The sequence below is a fragment of the Brienomyrus brachyistius genome, chromosome 1 (assembly GCF_023856365.1).
Source record: "Brienomyrus brachyistius isolate T26 chromosome 1, BBRACH_0.4, whole genome shotgun sequence".
Lineage (NCBI taxonomy): Eukaryota > Metazoa > Chordata > Actinopteri > Osteoglossiformes > Mormyridae > Brienomyrus > Brienomyrus brachyistius.
Genome location: NC_064533.1, coordinates 26,248,483 through 26,268,294, shown reverse-complemented (window position 1 = coordinate 26,268,294; position 19,812 = coordinate 26,248,483). Strand labels below are relative to the sequence as shown.

Genomic DNA, 19,812 nt, shown 5'->3' with positions numbered 1-19,812 from the left:
CCTTAATCTTGAATGTGCTCTTCAGAACGATACTTCTACGAAACAAATACTTGTTTAAATTTGGCATAAACCATAACAATGGGAGCCAGTATCATAACAGATACTTGACTTTATTTACTCTTTACCACAGATAGCTTAGTCTTGTTAACAAACTGTTGAATACCATGTGCAGATACCCTGGCTCTTCTGGACACATAAATTAAATATTAGCATTTGTGTCCTGGTAGTGGTGTTTGAGAAAGAGACTAGGCTTACACTGCCCATGTTTTTAATACTATGGACATCAATAGATTCAAAATTGGCTATATGGTCCTGTTTAATAGCTTTTCAACACAGCAGAATTGACACAGTAGACTCCTAATGGTAATAACTCAGGCGATTTATACAGTTAGAGGTGCTCACACTAACTCCACAGGGTAAGGGGATCTTCTCCTGACTTGTTCTTTAACATATTTCACGTGTAAAATTACAGAACATACTCATATTTCAGAGACAAATATTGACTTGCTTGTTCAATGCCCCCCCCGCAACACTTAAATATTAGATGATTTATGTGAACCGGCTTTGGAAGGTCATGGTAGATGGCAGCCTACCACAAGGAGCAGCCGGCCCCCCTTCCCGCAGCATTACCCAAGAAGTGATCGCCCTGTGATCGAAAGTGTTGAAAAAGAGGCTGATCAATCACCAGACAAGCTTGGACTGCAGGTGACAATGGCTAGATGGGCTACCCAATGCGGCCCCCGCAAATGAGTGATATGACAAGCGCCTGGGCCCCGAACACCCCATCCCATTGATTTCCACTCCTCCACTATAATAAGATCTCCAAACATATGGACCAGCTTAGCCACCGTCAGATCTGAGAATTAATGGAGCCTGATGTCCCAGTGATGATCCCAGGGTTTGGGTCGGGAAGCCACTGCAGAAGTTAGACACCCCCGCACCTCTTAAGGTTATGGACTGCTGGTGCTGTGTAAAACTCCTTGTAGCTGCTACACCTTGAGGAAGAGGAACACCGCGAAATGATTGAGACAATCCTCCATTGACTGAAGGCCTCCTCTCCCCGTTTCCTTATTGATTCTTTGGGGGGTGTCGGAACCCCAACCCAATTGAGCCAAACGTTACGGCAGATTGACTGCCGAGTCTGCAGGTTAATCGCTAAGTCTGATTCCCATGTGGGGCAGGCCAAAGAAAATAGACCAGAATGGAGCAAAGTTACACCCAAGAATTAACTTGCATCGTCTTTATCTAGATTAACATTTCAGCAGTAAAGAGGGTCCACTGTGATTCTCATTAGCTGTTATATATAAAAGATGGAGTCCATCCCCACGCACATGGTTTTTTAGGCAGTAATGAGATGGACGTCGTTCTCCAGGGACTCCCTACCTTTCAATGTCCTTATATTGCAGATTCGTCCTACGTGAGACTGACTCTAGGGACTGTGAATGATTCAGAATGATCTATATATTCTCCATGTCTTTCCCTGTTTCTTTTTTTTTCCTCGCTGTGGAAATTGTAATAAATGCTTCGACGTGGTCTATGGTGTCGTTGGAGCCAGTCGTCAAGGTACAGCGTGTTCATCCATAACTTACACGACCTGCCAGGGCATGAAAATACCAGTAATTAATAACTGTGAAACACGCCTTGCTCTTCTTGTTCGTGGGAGTGTGTTCCTGAACCGTGTACGGATTCCGGAATTAAAGGGGAGATCGGGAAAAAGTTTCCCACCGTCCTTCACATGTGATTAATACAGAGGGTATTGAAAACAAGCAGGGTCACAATGCTGTAGTTTTGTGTGGTGAAATGCTGAGATGAGTGTGTAAAGAACAACGTAAGAGACAATGAGGATTGTGCAAGGAAAATGGGATTTCTTATACATTCTTCCTTGTTTAAAATTACAGTTGACGGGATTTGAATTACAGCACTTCATACTGTTATAATATTCATAATATGAAGAGGTAATAATAGGAAATGAAAGCAATTCATATTTCTAAATAATCTCCATTTCTGTTTTTAACATATTTCCTATTCGAGTGCATATGACTGGGCCACTTTAGTTTTATTGTAGCACTTCAATTCCTTTGCATGTTTGTGTTGTAAAATTTAAATGATAACTTATACTAATCTATCATTTTTAAAGCATACATTTTTATTAGATATTATTTTATTTCAGCCCATGTCTCTGTATTGCCCCCCACCCCCTCCATTAATGGTTTCCCCTGGTCTCTTCACAGCCCCGCCCTGAGTTTCGCTTACCCCCCAACGCCCATGACACTGCAGATGCACCCGCAGCTGATTGGACGCCAGCCTAGCATCGTTGGCTCTGCGTTTGGCCACAGCCCCCCCCTTATCCACCCAGCCCCCGCTTTCGCTGCCCAGCGGCCAATCCCGGGCATGGTGCCCCCCGGGTTAGGGTCCGTGGAGAGAAATGCGGCCCCCACTGATTCCTCACAGGTGATGTACCGCTTGCTTCGCCTATTACATAATGACAGCAACCCCTAAAACAACAGTGGTATGCAGTAGCAGAGTCTGGCTAGGGCAATCTGGGCAATTTTCAGAGTGAGGGGGCACCAAATGCCCCCCAGACAGTAGGGGGTGGAGTGGGGGGTGTAGGCCAGTGAACCTTGTCTACAGCATCACATCAGCTTCAGCTAATACTGGTGGTGTGAACACAGTCCACATGCTACTCCAAATACCATTTTAGAAGTTTTCTTCTCTTCTTGTATTGCTGATTTTAACGTCACCCAAATGTCGTTATTAACACTGGGTTTCATTGTACCGCCACAGTCTCAGCCATGTAGCTACAAACATTATTCTGTTTTGCCTCTGTTTGTTTGTTGATTATAGCTAATTAGAAAGGAACTCGTTATCATAGAAATCTCCCAAAGTGCTCTCAGATTCCTTACTCGCAAGCAGAGTCACAACTCAGCCCTGAGGTGAAAAAAATCCAAAGACATAAGACCATATAAAAACGGCTGTAAATATATGTAACATAGATTTTACAGCAAATTGGTTATGAGCAGCTCCCAGTCCTAGTTTGACAAATAGCTATTCGAATACAGACACAGACAGAACGGTGACACAGATACGGATATCTCCTCTTTTTAATACCCCTACTCCATTTCAGCTAGTATTTTTTCCCCTTAAAAGACTACCCCAAGGAGCAACAAAGGCCTTATTAACACAGAATCCCACTTCTGACACCATTAATCACAAGAATGAGAAATAATCTGGTCTAGAATTGATGGATTTAACTGTGTTTGCCGGACCCATTTTTCATGACACGCTGCGGCTGAATTACAGCAAAACTGGCCGAGGCTTATTTATTTATTTTTGTCCAGGTCTCCGCTCTCTTCTATTCGGGATTTTTGTGGTCCTACGGCATAAAAACGTACACTATTTTTGCCGTGTTTCTCTTTATTTTTATTTTTTTTTTTGTCCGTGCCGTAACCAAGCAGGACATTATGCTCGAAGCTGTATATTTGCGCACGATCCTTCTTCTCGAAACGATCGCTCGGCACTGTCCAGCAACCCGGAAAGAAACATCCATTTTTTTGGCTGCTGATGCTATAGACAGCAACACTCAGTTTAATGGGAGTGAAATACGGGGCGTCCATCAATTTCTTGGGGATAAAAGTATAATTAAAGAAATTAATTGAAACACCTGAACACTCATCTTAAAGATAGACTGTGGGGGATTCATGCCACATGTTACTGTCGGCCATCCTTGAAATCAACGAAGAATAAACGTTACCAGATTATGCCGACTGCCACACTAACGAACAGCACGTTTAGCATTGTTCCAGATTTGTGTGTTCAAATGATATTCCTGTTCTTGTGCACTTTCCAAACTGAAATTTCCCTTCTTGTGTGCGAATATGTACCCTGTGATGGGCCGGCATCCTGTCCCGGGTGTCTCCTCTCTCCCTTTCTGCCACCTGGGACAGGCTCCAGGCTCAGTGTGGATAATGAGATAATTGGTTAGAAGATGCATGCATGGATTTAAGCAAGACCCTGCTTAATTATCAGTGTGAGGTCTTTGTATTTGTCCAGACAGTACATTGACTTCTGGGGACCTTTTACTTGGTTTTCTAGTTTGCCAGTTAGGGATGTGGTACTAGTCAACAAAATTGTCACCGATCCAGGTCTCAACTTCTTATATCAACTGCTTCGGTAAATATCCGGCTTTGGGAAAGGTGTAAAATTATAAACCACGGTCGCAGGTATTGCTGATCAGAGGCTGCAAGGGTCACCGTAGTGACAGAATGTGTCTTCCAACAATGTTGTCCGCTTGAGAGTTGCGTCAGAGGTGGACGTGTGCATTTTTTGGCTGCCAGACTGAAATAGCACTGCAAGTAAATGTTTGGAAGAGATGAGGATGCTCTGCTCCCTGACTGCTGTTTGGCAGGCGAAGCACAATGAGAGGCCAAGAAATCACTTTACTTCTTCCAGACATTTATTTTCTTTTGCCCCAAAACTCTCCCTGGGGGATTTTTCTCTTCTTGGATATCTTGGCCGGCTGTGGGGAGTTTTCCCTCCAAGCCAGGGAGTTCCAGGGGAGCGACACGCTCCCAAAGAAGCGGCCCTCGGATGAAAATATACTCGTGCGGAAAATGAAACGTTTTTTATTTTTTTCCATATGCCCCTGACGTCCCTCGGTTCGATTCCTAGACTTCACTAAATTGATCTGGTGGTTGAACCGCACGGCACTCACAGCAAGCAGTCCTGCTGTGTTCAGGGTAGTTCATCTTTTTACAGTTCTTGGATTGGTTTTTAGATTTATGCAGATTAAGCGTGAGGTGTGTTAAATTCCCAGTACTCCCCTTGTAAAGTTTGCATTTAATTACTAGCATGCTAATAGTTGCCGCTATTGTTGCTGAAGCTGAGTCTGAGTTAGCATTTCAATCTCTGCGGTAGAGGGTTCAAATCTGAGGCCAAAACACCAGTCAAAACGTTGCTTTAGTCAGCTGTTGTTTGGAGTTCCATTATTGGGGGAACTACAGAATACAGCAGTTGCATCAGGAAAGAAGTCGCATTAGAAAAGGAGTAATGTTACCCAAGGAGTTGCAATATTAGGAGTCGTATTAATAAAGGAGTTACATTAGCAAAGGAGTAACGTTGATAAAGATGGAGCATTAGCTATGGGGTCGTGTTAGTAAAGGAGTCGTGTTAGTAAAGCAAGGATTTGTGTGAGCAAAGGAGTTGCATTATTAAATTCTGCCTCTCTGTCGACAGCCCTGCCATATTCAGCTCAGCTACTGCAGGACGTGACCGGGAAACATCAGGCCTTCTTTAGGTCCACTTGGGGGACTTAAAACGGAAAACTCTTAACCTCAAGCATAGCTCCTTAATTATTTCATATCCTATTGGCAGGGATTGACGTAACTGGTACATAAGTACGCATTCACATTTAAAAGCGATTTATGTTCCGGCATCGGTTGTTGTAACAGTGTGAATGCGCATGTATTTTATGTGCATTTGCGCTCATATGGCAAGAAATTATTATGCATTTTGACCTTTATATGCTAATTCGTACTTCATTCGTGGTATAGAGGTTAAAATGCACGATAATTTCTTGTCATATCGGCGCAAATGCACATAAAATACGTACGCATTCAACAATCGATTGCCGCACATGTCATTTTAAAAGTGAATGTGCTTGCATACCAGTTATGTCAATCCCTGCCTATTGGCCAGTTACGCCATATAAAGTGGTTTTCAAATATCATAAGACAAAAGTGTGGTATAAATTTTGACTGCCACTTTCAACTGATATGTTCTTTGCGGTGCAACGATGTTTAATATAATTATTTAAATCTCATATCCTGTAATTGATATCATTAAATTGAATCAAAACTATAATAATAATAATAATAATAATAATAAATAATAATAATTTAATTATTATTATTATTATTATTATTTAATTATTATTTATTATTATTATATCCTGTAATTGATATCATTAAATTGAATCAAAACTATTTTCACCTTAATGATCTCAGTGTTGAGGAATGTCTGCATTTTGGTAGCTCTTGTTCATATATCCAGCTATTGGGATTTTTTTTCCTATAATATAACAGTGATTATGAAGAATTTAAACTCTAGTTGGACTTAAACTTCTCATTTTGTAAATGTCGATTTACTGACTATGTTATTTCTCTTTCTTGTATTATTTTACTTAATTTATGTTCTATGTTGTTTGTGAATGTATGAACCTATATTGCCAAGACAAATTCCTAGTACATGCAGGGGTACCTGGCCAATAAAGTTAAGTCTGATTGCGACAGATGTGATGTCTGATGTAACAGTGAAATGTAACAGCAGTGACGACACAGCGTCTGACAGCGTGAGAAGGTCATGTCACACTATGCAGTGCGGCTGCAGTGATTGCAACTCGCCATGTGTGACTCTCGCAGAGCAAACCCACCAGCGAGTCGGCCGTGAGCAGCACCGGAGACCCCATGCATCACAAGCGCTCCAGGATCAAGCCGAACGAGGAGCCGCCCAGTCCTGGGGGGGGGAGCGTACAGGTGAGGATGCCAGCCCCAGCCCCCCAGAAGCCCCCTGGGCCCCCCCAGAAGTTACCCCCCTCCCCCCACACACACACTTAGTTACTTTAAGTGTTCCTCCTGAGGTCAAAGCACACACATAGGTATGTAATTATATCTTTGTGGGGACTCTCCATTCATTCCTATGGGGAAAACTCTTAATCCCAACATGACGACCTTAACCCCCCACCCAGCCCTAACCTTTACCCATAAGTAACTAAAAAACTACGAGACTTCTGGCTTTTTTCCTTTTTTGATTGCATTCACAGATCTTTGGCAAAATAACAGGCTTTTATTACATTGTGAGGGACAATTGGTAGACACACACACACACGCACACACATACAAGTTTTCATTTGTCCCATGTTCTGCCAGACTATTGATTTACCCTTTAATTGTGCCGTTCAGTGAGAATACAGCTTCTAAAGAGTTTCACTGTTTTCAAAGTCTCTGAAAGTAGGGTTTTGTTAAAACTTACCAAGTAACGCAGAAATAAAAGCAGTCAGGCAATATGTGTTGCTAAAGGGCTTAGCATGTCCGTGTGACCACGTCCGTATGGAGGAGCAGCTGCCCGCCAGCATTCTTCTGGATGGGTCTGCCCCCCCCCCCACTCCTCCCCACCATTTTCAAGTCTGCCCCCCCCCTCCCCAAATACCTTGTAGTCATGCGTTCCACGACCTTTGTAGCCACATGGCATGCCACGCTAATGTGAAACAAATGTATGGGACAGCCCGTGAACATCTTACTTTTCGGCAGGGGGAGGCCCCTGCTGTGGGGGGTGGGGAGGGGGGTACGCTCCCTGACGGAAATGCAGGGCTTGTACTTATTGAGAAAAACTGTCCTCATTTGTGAGTGTCTGCTGGACTTGCACACAGCTGGCAGCTTGCAATTATAGCTGCGTGACTCTGCGTGTATGTGACAGCATGCGTACGCGTTTCTGCATGCTTCAGCCCTAGTGAGTTCAAATAAAAGAGCCCAGTTTGGGATTATGTTCCCATGGCCACGGCACGGAGCCGCAAACTGGTACATGTCCCTGAACAGCCAGCCCTGTCCCGCGCTGACATCCACTTTTCCGCTCAACCGAGGGAGGACTTTTATGAATCACAGCTGTGAATGCAGGGGAAGCCTCCTCCTCCTCCTCCTCCTCCTCCTCCTCCTCCTCCTCCTCCCCCCTTCCCCGGCACCCCAGACATTTTAAGTTGACAGTGAAATACGCTTGGGATAATGGAACAACCAGCAGATGGAAGGGGAAGGAGATTCCTTAAATCCCCGGGCCTCTCGTGGGCACGGATCAGGTTTAACACAAGGCCAGAGTTTACTGGGACTCAGAGGTCTCTGAAAGGCATCTTAATTCCAGTAGGCCATGCCCGTTTTTTTTTTTCCTTTAAACAACTGCATCTTTCTCTTCCCGTCAAGGGATTAGGGTCATACACGTTGGAATGTTGATAAAAACGATTTCGTATTTTTGGCAAATGGAGCTCTGGGTATCTTTTTTTTTTTTTTTTTTTTTTTTTCGAATCGGTATCGTGTCGGAATGTTCCTCCGGTGTGTTGATGGTGGGGATGATCAGAAACAGTTTGTCGGTTGTCGGAATCCCCCCTTCACATTTTTAACGAGGGAAGCTTTAGCGCAGGTCCCCCTGTAGGAAAACGTGTAAAGATTGTTTGGGTAAAAGTCGTAAATAAAGAATAAGGGAGTTAAATTAAGGATTGAATGTATTGGATAGCTAGCTTGTAAAGTCCTGGGGATTCCTGTCTGGGAGGTTTCTCCTGGGAACTCTTTCCTCTGTTGCTTTGAACTCCTGTGTAGCCCCCCCGCCCTACTGTCCCGGCATAACACATTCTTCATTTTTAGCTAATATCTGTATGAGCTACTATATATTTTTATTCGCGTACGTAAACATAGCACTATGTATATAAACACAAGTGTCCCGCCCCCCTGTTTCAAATTTGCCTATGTTTTGCACTTTAAATACTGTGAAAACCCTCCCTCATAACTTGCTGTCTGTAAGTTGTACTATGGTCCAAGGGTGGGGGGTGAGGCTATGTCATGTGACTGCATATGTGTATATGGATGGTATGGCAATACAGCCCACTTGAGTTGACTTGATTGTGTCTTGATGTTTTAGGAGCAGACGGAGGGAGTGACCCTGGTGAAGGAGGAGGGTGATAAGGAGGAGGGGAAGCAGGAGCCCGAGGTGGTCTACGAGACCAACTGCCACTGGGAGGGGTGCTGTAGGGAGTTTGATACCCAGGAGCAGCTGGTGCATGTGAGTTTGTACAGGTCTGCGCTCACCTGAGTGCATCTACACCCATATGGGGGAAGAAAGGGGAACACTAGGGGGAGCCCTTGAGTGCATGAGCATAGATAATGGTAGCTTTGGTCTGGAGAAATGGGGGGGCCATTCGGTAGAATTTTTCTGGGGTCCAGCCATGTCTTTGTGTGCCCCTGTGTACCCGGGCTAAGTCTCTGTGCCTGTGATCAGAAGGTCACCGGTTCAAGCCCCACCTTCAGCAGGAAAGTCACATGTCCATGGGCCGTTGAACAAGGTCCTCAACCCCCAACTCTGGGGGTGCCACACATTAGCTGACCCTCTGCTATGACCCCCAAACTGTGGAGAAGGTGGGGTCGGCAAAAATAACAATTAAACAAATAAAGAATTTATTATTTTTTTAAATTTATTTATTTTAACATGTTTGGTCATGCATGGAAGTGCGTGTACAAGTTCCTGAACACATACACTCAGAAGAGAATAACCTCAAATGGAATTTATTCCTGATACTTACAGGTTCTTTTTAAAAATAGCCAATGGAGAGTATAGGATTTCCTCCGGTGTTCTGATTTGTTGGTCTGATAAGACGCGAGGACGATGGCATTACGCCCTAAGTGAGGACCGCCCATACATCGTGGTGATGCTGTACAGGGGACGACACCGTCAGAGTCAATCAAGGCCCATCACATGCAGATACATGTAGATGACGTCTTCAGCTTAGCCCAGAAACTTCATGAGATCATAGTGCTTTCGTGGCATCTGAGTCATGTTACATGTTGGGCTACAAAGTCAGAACTCTTAGAACATCTTGGTACTCAAGTTTCTGTCACACCTCATCTCAAGAAGTATGTTTGTGTGTGACATAGCTCTGGTCAAATGGTAAGGATAGCAGATCGATGTATGTATAGATTGTTGGATATCCAAACACAATTATCAGCTGTTCTAATAAACTTGAGTTGCTGATTGGACGCATCTACAAATTTAGGGATATTTAGCACATGAAATGTTATCTTCTGCAGCTGTCTAGTCTTCAAAAGATCTTTTTCTATTAGTTTACGTTTTAAACGTAACAGTGGTTACATGACAAGCAGATACAGAAAATGTATGGATTTTTTAGTTGACTAAACCTAGAATCTTCAGTGCCGCACTGTTGTATCTCTCGTCATGGCACAGCACAATGCCTTTGTTGGAATGCATATTGAATGCATCCATTGCAATATTTATTATGCACCTTTATTTAATGCTTTTTTGGGTTCATGGGCAGAATAGGAATTATCCAGAAGGTGAACACAGGACCAAAGCTGAAAAACTAGGAAAGAGTTTTCCGAGAGGTTTGACGAGTGATAAAAGGGAGTGAAATAATCTCTTATTCAGCCACTAACGCTTGTTGCTGAGGGGGTTCATCTGAAGGCTCTGATTCTTCTCGATCCAGAGAGCTTTCTCCTTGGGCCATTGGGGCACAGTTAATCTATGGAGTCGCTGCTCAGTTCTCCGGCGGTCCCCCCCCCCCCCCCACCCGCTGAGAGGACTGTAATTTCCTTTGTTGGAAGCTGCTAGCAAAGCGGCCAGGCTCCTGGGTATCAGCAACCCCCCCACCCACCCCGACCGGCTTCCCGCCAGGTCCCCCCCAGGTGGCTGACCCAAGCTCTCACGCCTGACCAGGCTGACCCCGTGCTTTGCCCTTCCGCCCCTCCGTAGGATCATGTTACGTCCTCGTCTACCAGCTACGGGTGAAGCGGTTTAGCCAGAAGGGCTACCTCTGCTAACTGGGAATTCACACTCACGTGCCCTCAGCATATGACGTGCGGTGTGATTCTCAGCACGAACAATTTAGAATTTTCGTTTCACCTAATGGGACACATTAATACATTTTGCAGGACATATACATCATACTTGATGGTGACTTCTGGAAACGTGCCAGTATTTCTTACCTATTTACTGTGATGGTGTGTGAAGTTTTGCTATGACATTAAAATTCTTACGCTACGTTGAAGCATGTAGCACGACACTGCATTTGGCTGCAGAGTTAGCTGGTGGGTTAACGCCTCAGGGAACCTCGTGGAAGTTTATGATATCCCTCACCTATATGCTCTCCATAGTTAGCCATCTTTGGTCCTGTTATGCTACGGGCAGTTGATGAGGTGTTCAGCAGAGTTTAGTTAGTTAATGTAAAAATTCTGCCAATGTTGATATGCACACCATGCTTCATCTGATTTGGGGTCTGCATCTGTTTCATTTGGCTGTTACAGCGGGATTGAACTCTTAGATAGAATAAGATTGGAAGAAACTTGGATCAAACCTTCAATCTATAAAGCAGAGCTCGACATAGGGTTACCAGTCAACATTTTTTTACTAGCTAATAAAACTAAAGTAAAGCTTAAAAAGAATTTTTTTTAAAAAGTGAAACGCTAACTCAGCATCAAAAAAGTTACATCCCAACTTGATGTTCAACGCTAAGGAATTTTCATTGAATTAGAAAAATGGGGCCTGTAACTAAAGGAAAAATCACTTGTCCTCATTTCCATCTAACCACTACTGGCCGGCTTTTGATAGCTGCTGATTTCCGGCTCATTGTGCATGCATCGGGGCAGTGTTGCTTACTGATTATTTGCTGTCAAGCAACGCTTCTGGAATCCAATGTTATCGCCGTCCAGTAAATCCGATGTCCGTAAATCCAGTGAGTTTTCGGCCCTTATGGAGAAAGCAGCAATCTTGGGTTTATCACTGATTTTTCTGTGTAAGACTTTCACATTCATTTGATCATTTTGAAACTTGTGTAGACGACCCAACATTTCTGTTCTTAAGTTTTAGATTTAACTGATATTCCCTCAATGATTCAGGATTGGAGCCAAACGGCCTGTAGTTTTTTGAACCCAGAGATGTTTGTGTGGATGAGATCTTATACATATTATGGCAGGACGGTCCATAAAAGGGTGCCCGGTTGGTGAAGACTTCCTGACTGCGACTTCTGGGAATGTATTTAAGCGATCCCCAGCCCTTCCTTTTAACTGCGTCTATCCCATCAGCACACCCCCCCCCACGCCCACCCCATTCCCACACATCTGATGGAAAGATCCCAGGCTCTCCACGGCTGTCTATCTGCCGCCTGACACCCCGATCCGCCGCCGGCCGCCTCTCCCCCTATCTATAATTGATATCCCCGCCGTGGAATAGGCTGCCGTCCGCATTTTGAAGGGCTTCGCTGAAAGGTTGGGAAATCTTGACAACTTCTTGCCCTTGTTTCCGCCGGGGGGCCTCACTGCCCGCCCCCAACCCACCCAGACAACCCCAAAATGAGCAAGGGGGGTTGGGCCGATGGGAAGGGGAAAGTCAGCTCCTGCTGGGGGTCAGGCTTCCGTGTCCCTCATCTGCACTGATTTTTAAGACCAGGTGGCCATTGTCCGTCCCCCCCCCCCCCACCTCTATTATATAATTTTTATAATTCTACATATTCCGGATCACAAGTGCAGACCCCCCTGAATCTGCCAGGGGATCCACGGCCCTACTGTGTGCCTCTAAGTGTATATGTATATATTCTTTTTGTCATTGTTTTATTTTTCCTTTTTATATCCTCACGCTGATACGGTTGACATGCTTATAGAAATATTCACCCACAGAGGCTCTCCTCTCTAATTTGCCCGTGCGGAGTGAAAACGGTCTTATCTCTGTGGTCCCCAGTAATAGGATAAATGCCGTATTGGGACCACAGTGGTTCTCTTCAAAGATATTCAGTGTGGGGGCAAATTTCCATATATTAAATGGTTAAACAAATGTATCAGCCTCTTCTGCTCATTTCAAACTAGACCAGTGGTGAAAGGAGAAATAAAACAAGCACATAACAGCAGATCAGAGATTTAACGTTTATGGTCTGAAAATGAATATCGTGCTATAATTCTGTATTTATGGAACAGAATTGAATAGAAATATATAACATAAATACATGTGGAGTTCAGTTATACTAAATACAAAATATATAAAAAAATAAAACAAGTGCTCCTCATTCAAAATAAATTTTAACTGATATCTTTGGTCTTGAAGTAATCACAAAGCAAAGTGTTTATAAAAGGAAGGCTAAAATGGGGGGTCTCCATGAACAGCCTGTTTGAACCCGGATCCTGCCGTGCTTCTAGAAGGTTCTTTTTCAGTGTCAAAGGCAGGCCTTTCCCCGACACTGAGAAGTGTTCCTTTATCGTTCATATTTAATGCTTTTGGTTCGGCCGATAAGATAAGAATCATATCTTCACAATTTAACTCACTTATCTTTTCTACCCAGTTGGCAAAAAGGGGGCGCCTGTCAGTTTTTCTTTTTTTTTTTTGTTCGTTTGTTCGTTTATTTAATTTTTTTTATATCTGCTTTGCTTCCCCCTCTGGCCCTGCCACTTCTATTTTTTGTATTTTTCTTTCTACCGTAGCTGTCTCGGGGTGGGTGATAGATATAAGCACCACATTGAGTTCGGCACCTCCATGGGCGGCCATTGCTACCGTGTAATGCCCCCACGCCATTCCGGTGCGACCTGCTAAGGCTATGCTGTGCAGTAACCCCCCCCCCCCACTCCTGGAGGGAGATAAAATGGTGCCCCCCCACCCCCACCCCTCGCTACCAGAAAAATATAAAACAAAGCTATGACTGTATCCCTCCCTCATGTTGTAGGGAGATAAACTTGGGCAAAGTCTAGAATTGCCCCCCCCACCACCACCCTCCCTTTGCTTCTGGCGGGCGTTTTAATTGGTAAAATGCAGATTTTTTTTGATCGGGGGAAGGATTAGGCGTTATCTGTCTGGAGTATCTTATTCCAAGATGAAAAGGCTTTGCTGAATTACACATGCCAGTTCCAGACACCCCCACCCCCACACAGCCTCTGCACCCCCCCCCCCACGCCACCTCCCCCTTGCCAGCCGCCAGTCCCCCGCCCCCAACCTTTCCCCCCCATCAGTCTATTCTTCCTCTTTCTTGTACAGAACACTTCAGCGATTGACATCACAAAGGGGGATGTGCTTTATTAGTTGCTGCTTGATAAAGCTAAACGTTGTTCTAGGGTCCTGCGGCTTTTGTGGAGTTGCCGTGTAAACAGGCCTACCCCCCACCCCACCCCATGCAATGTGCATTTGAATGTGTGTGTCTGTGTGTGTGTGTGGGGGGGGGGGTATTTTAAGGAAAAAAAATGTTCGATAAGGAGAGGATGTGAGAAAATAATAAGAAGGAGATAAGGCGAAAAAATTGCTAAATAGTTAAATAAGGCAATACATCAAACATGGGTGCATGTACAGCCTGAAATGTGCCTGTGTGTGTGTATGTGTGTGTGTGTGTGTGTGTGTGTGTGTGTCCTGAACACATCATTTTACCGCATTATATGCACCCTTGCATGAGTAGCCCGATCAGTGTATGCAGGCTGCATCCATTCATGTGTGCATTCGTACATGACCTGGTGCTCCGTATCACTGCCCAAGGTAAAGCATGTGGGCAGAACAAGCACCAGCACCGGTGTCTCCTGGGCCATGTGCGCCACAGGGAATCCCAGAGTGAGAGGGAGAGAGAGAGGGAGGACTCCCTCTGAGAGACCAGCGCTTTTAGAGAGTGTGGGGTCATCACCATCGATTTGTTGGGGGGTGCATTTGGAGATAATAAGATCTAGGTGGGGTGATAACAAAGAGCCTGTGTCCATGGGGGGAGAGGAGGGGAGCGTGCAGATTCAGGTCTTACGCTCTGTGGGTCAGGACAGCACCTGTTTCAGGACTTTTCCTTACTGACCGGCATTAGCGTATAGGGAGAGGTGCCCTCATTTTTTGGTGCTTTGTGTAGCTAAAGTGTGATGGTGGAGGAGTACATTAAAAGATTGTTCACACACACACACACACACACACACACACACACACACACACACACACACACATATATATATATATATATATATATATATATATATATATATATAATTGAATTTATTCAAGGAAATGTTTCTAACTATGTATATATATATACACACACATATTATACTGTGGTATGTGGCTCAGTATGATAGGCCACTGTGTCGGTGATCAGAAGGTTGCTGGTTTGAATCCCTCGGCTGAATAGTCACACGTCTTTTGGGTCCTTTAACAAGGCCCTTGACACCCCCCACCCCAAAGCACAGCGGCTGACTCAGCACTTGCACCCCAGGCTTCACTCTCAACTGTGCGTGTGTCTCAAAGGAGAGCATGATGGAATATATGAAAAGAAGCTTTCAAATGTACATGCTCTAGTGCAAATAGCAAACATAATAACTCAGGATATATAAAGCCCAGGTTACTTGAGATATGATTAAGGATCATCCCCACAAACACCGCATGACACGTTCCCATCCCATAATAAGTGAATTGTATGTGCCCTGATGGCAGAGCATGTCGGATCCACTGATTAGCCTGAACACCCAGCAGTCAGACCTGACCAATAGGAGTGCTCGTTTTCCACGGGGAGGCCTGGAACTGCTATCCCTGTGGCGTGATGGCACGAAGAGGGACAGGGAATGGAATGTCCTCTTTCTCTCTTGCCCCTCCCAAACAAAAATACAATAATACACATTCCTGTCGATTCAGGATATCGTGTCTGTTTTCTTTGTGTTCAGATTGCTCTACGAACGACACTTTCGGGCACAGTAGACTTTCTGGCCAGATGTTGACTATGTCCCGCGGGGGATTCTGTCTATGTTCATCCTTTTCGCCCTCTCATCCCCCCCCCGGGGAACCCTCACCCCCCTCCCCGAACCCTCCACCCATAAACACACCTGCCAGCATTACCCATTAACCCCTTTGCTAGTCAGCGTTTTATCTAGAGAAGAAGTGAGGGAGTAATGTAAAAGACCAGTGAGAGATGTTATTGGGACAGTTGTTTGTCCCTTATCCCCACCCTAACCCTCCTCACATGCTCCCTATCCCCCTGGCTGCCCCTTAACACCTCCAACTGGAAGTTGCCGCAGCAGCACAACTGTCAGTGCTTGTCAAGGGCAGGGTGGCAGCCAATTGGAAACGACGGGGTTATATCTGAGATCGGGTAACTGCCGGTTCTTGCTCTGTTCCTCTCCAACGTTGCTGCTTTGTTTGGTCAAATGAAAGGAGGGTGGAAAGAGTGACAGCTGTGGGAGAAGGAGACGACGGAGGGCATTCGTGTTTGTGGCTTTGTCAAATTTGCTCAGTGCCATGCTCTCGGAAACGCCTTGAGGATTTGTTAATTATGGAGAATCCTGAGGAAAGATTTCATTCCGGCCAACAGGAAATGATCTGGAAAAGCAAACTAGCATATAGTCCACATTTATTTAATTATATTAAAGCTATATTGAAGCATTAAACCCTGTTATACCACAGTACTGATGAATTCTCAAATATGATTGGTCAGAAGGGTGCTTTTTAAATTCTCTGTAACCTCACAAATATTGCCAGCCAGGCAAATCACAGTAGTAAAATTATTGTTCTATTATAATCTTTAATTAACTAATATCACTTAAAATTCCAGACATACAACACAATTTAAATTTAACGGAAACTAAACAGAAATGTTTGGTCATTGGGGGAATAAATGTAAATGTGAAAATAATGTCTTTAGGAACAACTGTGTAAGGCAAACGTCTTAACTGTGGTAGAAGCGGATTACTGCATTCCTAGCCACACATTTTACATTTTTAAAAGCACTTTGCTGTGCATTGGCAGGTCCTTTGCCTCCACAACCATGCATTTAGAAACATACAATGGACAGCTTTTCGTGCATTGACCCTTAATATAAAACACACCTTATGACTCTATGGTGGCAAAGTCTTCCTCGGTCTGCCGCACTCATCTATCTCTGCTGAGTTTTGAGCAGTTCGTACGGGAGGAATATTATACAGACTTTACACAGATGCAACCATTTGACTGGTGTTGTCTTTTTTTCTGGTTTGAGAAAAGATAAAGTCCCTCCCATGTATCATCAACCTTTCAAGTGTGGAAAGGTCCGTCAGACCTCCATCCATCCATTCCTCCATCCATCTTCTAACCACTGATCCTGCTCAGGGTCATGAGGCCCGTCAGATTTCTCAGACTGAGATTTCTTGCCTTATTATGTGCGCGGGCCTTCAGACCCATTGTGTGTTTTTTTTAATTCCATAGTTTTCCTTCGGCGTCTCTGAAGGCCCTCTTGTGGTAACTTTATGTAATTACATCAATTATCAAAGTATATGGTTCATCGGGATGTAAAATACGCCCAAGGGATTGGTTGGAAAACCACAACAAACAGAAACAATGTGGCATAGTGTCAGGGTTCAGAGTAACAGGACATTACTCTGGATGGGTCCTCTCTTTATAGGGATTACAGGGGCTGGGTCACCTAACTTTCCCATCTTAGACCATCATTATTCCTATACAACTAGGATGGTTTGTCATCTCTTTAACACTCTGTCAAATATATTACTAATCATTTTTTGTATTGTGAATCTGAGCTGACTTTGGTCACATGACCCACCATTCTGCTGAAATCTAACAGGCCCACACAGTACCCAGAGAGACCACATTGCCTGTCAGAGTTGCCAGAATGTTTTTGGGGGTCCATCTGAGGCTAGTTTCGGGTCCTGACCTGAGCTGCCGCCCCCCTCTTGCAGCACATCAACAACGACCACATCCACGGGGAGAAGAAGGAGTTTGTGTGCCGCTGGGAGGAGTGTTCGCGGGAGCAGAAGCCCTTCAAGGCCCAGTACATGCTGGTGGTGCACATGCGGAGGCACACGGGCGAGAAGCCACACAAGTGCACGGTGAGAGTGCGCCCGCCGCCTGATCCTAGATCAGATTCAGGCTGATCAGGCCTGCAAAGCAAAGAGGGGCCATGATTCATACAGAGGGGACAACGTTGTCATTAGCCAATGAAATGTCGTGAATTAGTGAATGACAAGTGAAAGGGCCAATCAGCTTTCAGCAGGGGCCGGTGCCCCTTTGGCCTCGCGCATGAAAGCAAAACAGAAGCTCCTTCCAGCCTGAAGTGGGATGTGTGTCCATCCTCTAAAGATGGATACCTATGTAGAAATGGGCCCAAATCATGCTCGTCTTTTCTTGTAGATACAACACAGTGAAAATCGATGAGAAGACATATTGATTTTGAAGCTTTCCTTGCCGCCTGTCGTGCTGAGCGATTTCCATAGCCTGTGGTGTCATTCGTCAGCATGAGTGTAAACCAAACCAGAGAAGCTGACATTTAATTTAGTTTCTCAGCTGCACGAGTTTTGCGTCTTCAGCTTGGCAGATTTCTAGAAATTGCACGAATCTTCCATCAGGGGTGGGTTTGTTGCTTCTGAGGGTTCCCCTCCCCCCGCCCTCAGATGTTTCAAAAACTAAATAAATAGCTAGTGAGTAGAGTCAGAAGATTGTACTGTAGCTAGCTAGCTGGTTAGTATAATATGCTTCAGCATCTCCTGAGTAAGGAACGTGCAATTTGTAGTGTAGGGACTGTTAGTGGCCAACAAGTGTATGTTCTGAGTGGTGATAGATGCTGACCCTGTGTTCTGTTCTCTGTGTGGGGTGGAGCCAACTTACCCGCCGTGTGTGTTCCGCCCTTTCCTGCAGTTTGAAGGCTGCACCAAGGCCTATTCACGCCTGGAGAACCTGAAGACCCATCTGCGCTCGCACACGGGCGAGAAGCCGTACGTCTGTGAGCATGAAGGCTGCAACAAGGCCTTCTCCAACGCCTCAGACCGGGCCAAGCACCAGAACCGCACGCACTCTAATGAGGTCTGTAGACTCCCTGCCCGATTTTGTTGAGTGTAGACAAAGGATACATGTTGAAGGCCCATTTAGATGCTCGTCAAAGTGCCTGTTCCCTTTACATCAAACATTCAGCACGTGCTAAGTGATACATACAGACAAACACTAGCCTGCAGTTCCAGAGTATGCTTATAATACCTGCCTCCCTTACTGTGCAATATTGTGAATATTCTCCCTGTGAGTTGCATGTGTTTTCTCAGTTAGTCCAAAACCGTGCTACTGGGTGTTGCTTAACTGTAAGTAAATCAGCTCTCATCCACCCCCCCTCCCCAACCTTCCCTTCCCCCTGTAGAAACCATATGTCTGCAAGATCCCGGGCTGCACCAAGCGCTACACGGACCCCAGCTCGCTACGCAAGCACGTAAAGACCGTGCATGGGCCTGAGGCTCACGTCACTAAGAAGCAGCGTGGCGACGCGCATCCCCGGCCCCCAGCCCAGCCCAGGGAACCCCAGCAGCCAGGCCCAGGGGGCTACCCAGAGCAGCGGGAATACGGGCGTTCCCTCAAGCAGGATGAGTGCCTTCAGGTCAAGTCCATAAAAACCGAGAAGCCCATGGTATGTGCACTCGTGCCCCGGTGGTAATGAGTCCGTAACCCCTTTCGGTTTGGACACAGTTGTTATTATACATCGACTTGTATGTTTAGCCGAGGTTCGATGTCTGGTTTCAGCATAACCCCGAGCCTGGGTCATGGAACTGGGGAGTGGGCATCATTAATTTATAGAGCATCATCAAGAATCCAGTAGTGAACAATGACAGAGAAAAATATGAATAATTCAATGCCAACCGAGACTTTATTATCAATAGCCAGAAATAATGCCATGTCTTCAAAAACAAAAACATTATCTTTAAGTGAGACAAACGATACTGGTTACTGATTAAGTGTTGCGATTTGAAATCTACAAATAAACTGTATTTTTTAGACTGTTTGTTTAGTTTAGATTTTATGCCCCCCCATACCACCCACACCCCTCACAACCCCGATAGCCACCTGCATGAAGGTGGCAACATTGCTGAATCCAAACGTCACGTGACTGCTTAGCCTCGAACCTTCTTAATAACTGAATGTTTCTTCTACCCAATGCCTCGTGCATTACTCGCTCTCATTTCCCAAGGACAGTGGGTAATCAGGTGAGGAGGGTGTCTCTCTTTTCCCCCATATGTCTCACTCATCCATGTTCCCATCCACCGCATCTCTCTCTTGGCTTAAGATCTTTGCTGCCAGTACTCCAAAGCA

General features: G+C 45.0%; 1 protein-coding gene across 1 annotated transcript in view; it reads left to right on the top strand.

The window, feature by feature from the left end:
- Positions 1-19,812, top strand: part of gli3 (GLI family zinc finger 3) — a 138,578-nt gene that overhangs the window by 112,266 nt on the left and 6,500 nt on the right. Inside the window, exons 8-13 of the mRNA XM_048971884.1 lie at positions 2,232-2,451; positions 6,417-6,530; positions 8,677-8,817; positions 17,424-17,573; positions 18,379-18,543; positions 18,869-19,132. Coding sequence (XP_048827841.1) covers positions 2,232-2,451; positions 6,417-6,530; positions 8,677-8,817; positions 17,424-17,573; positions 18,379-18,543; positions 18,869-19,132 — 1,054 coding nt within the window. The remainder of the gene's footprint in view (positions 1-2,231; positions 2,452-6,416; positions 6,531-8,676; positions 8,818-17,423; positions 17,574-18,378; positions 18,544-18,868; positions 19,133-19,812) is intronic.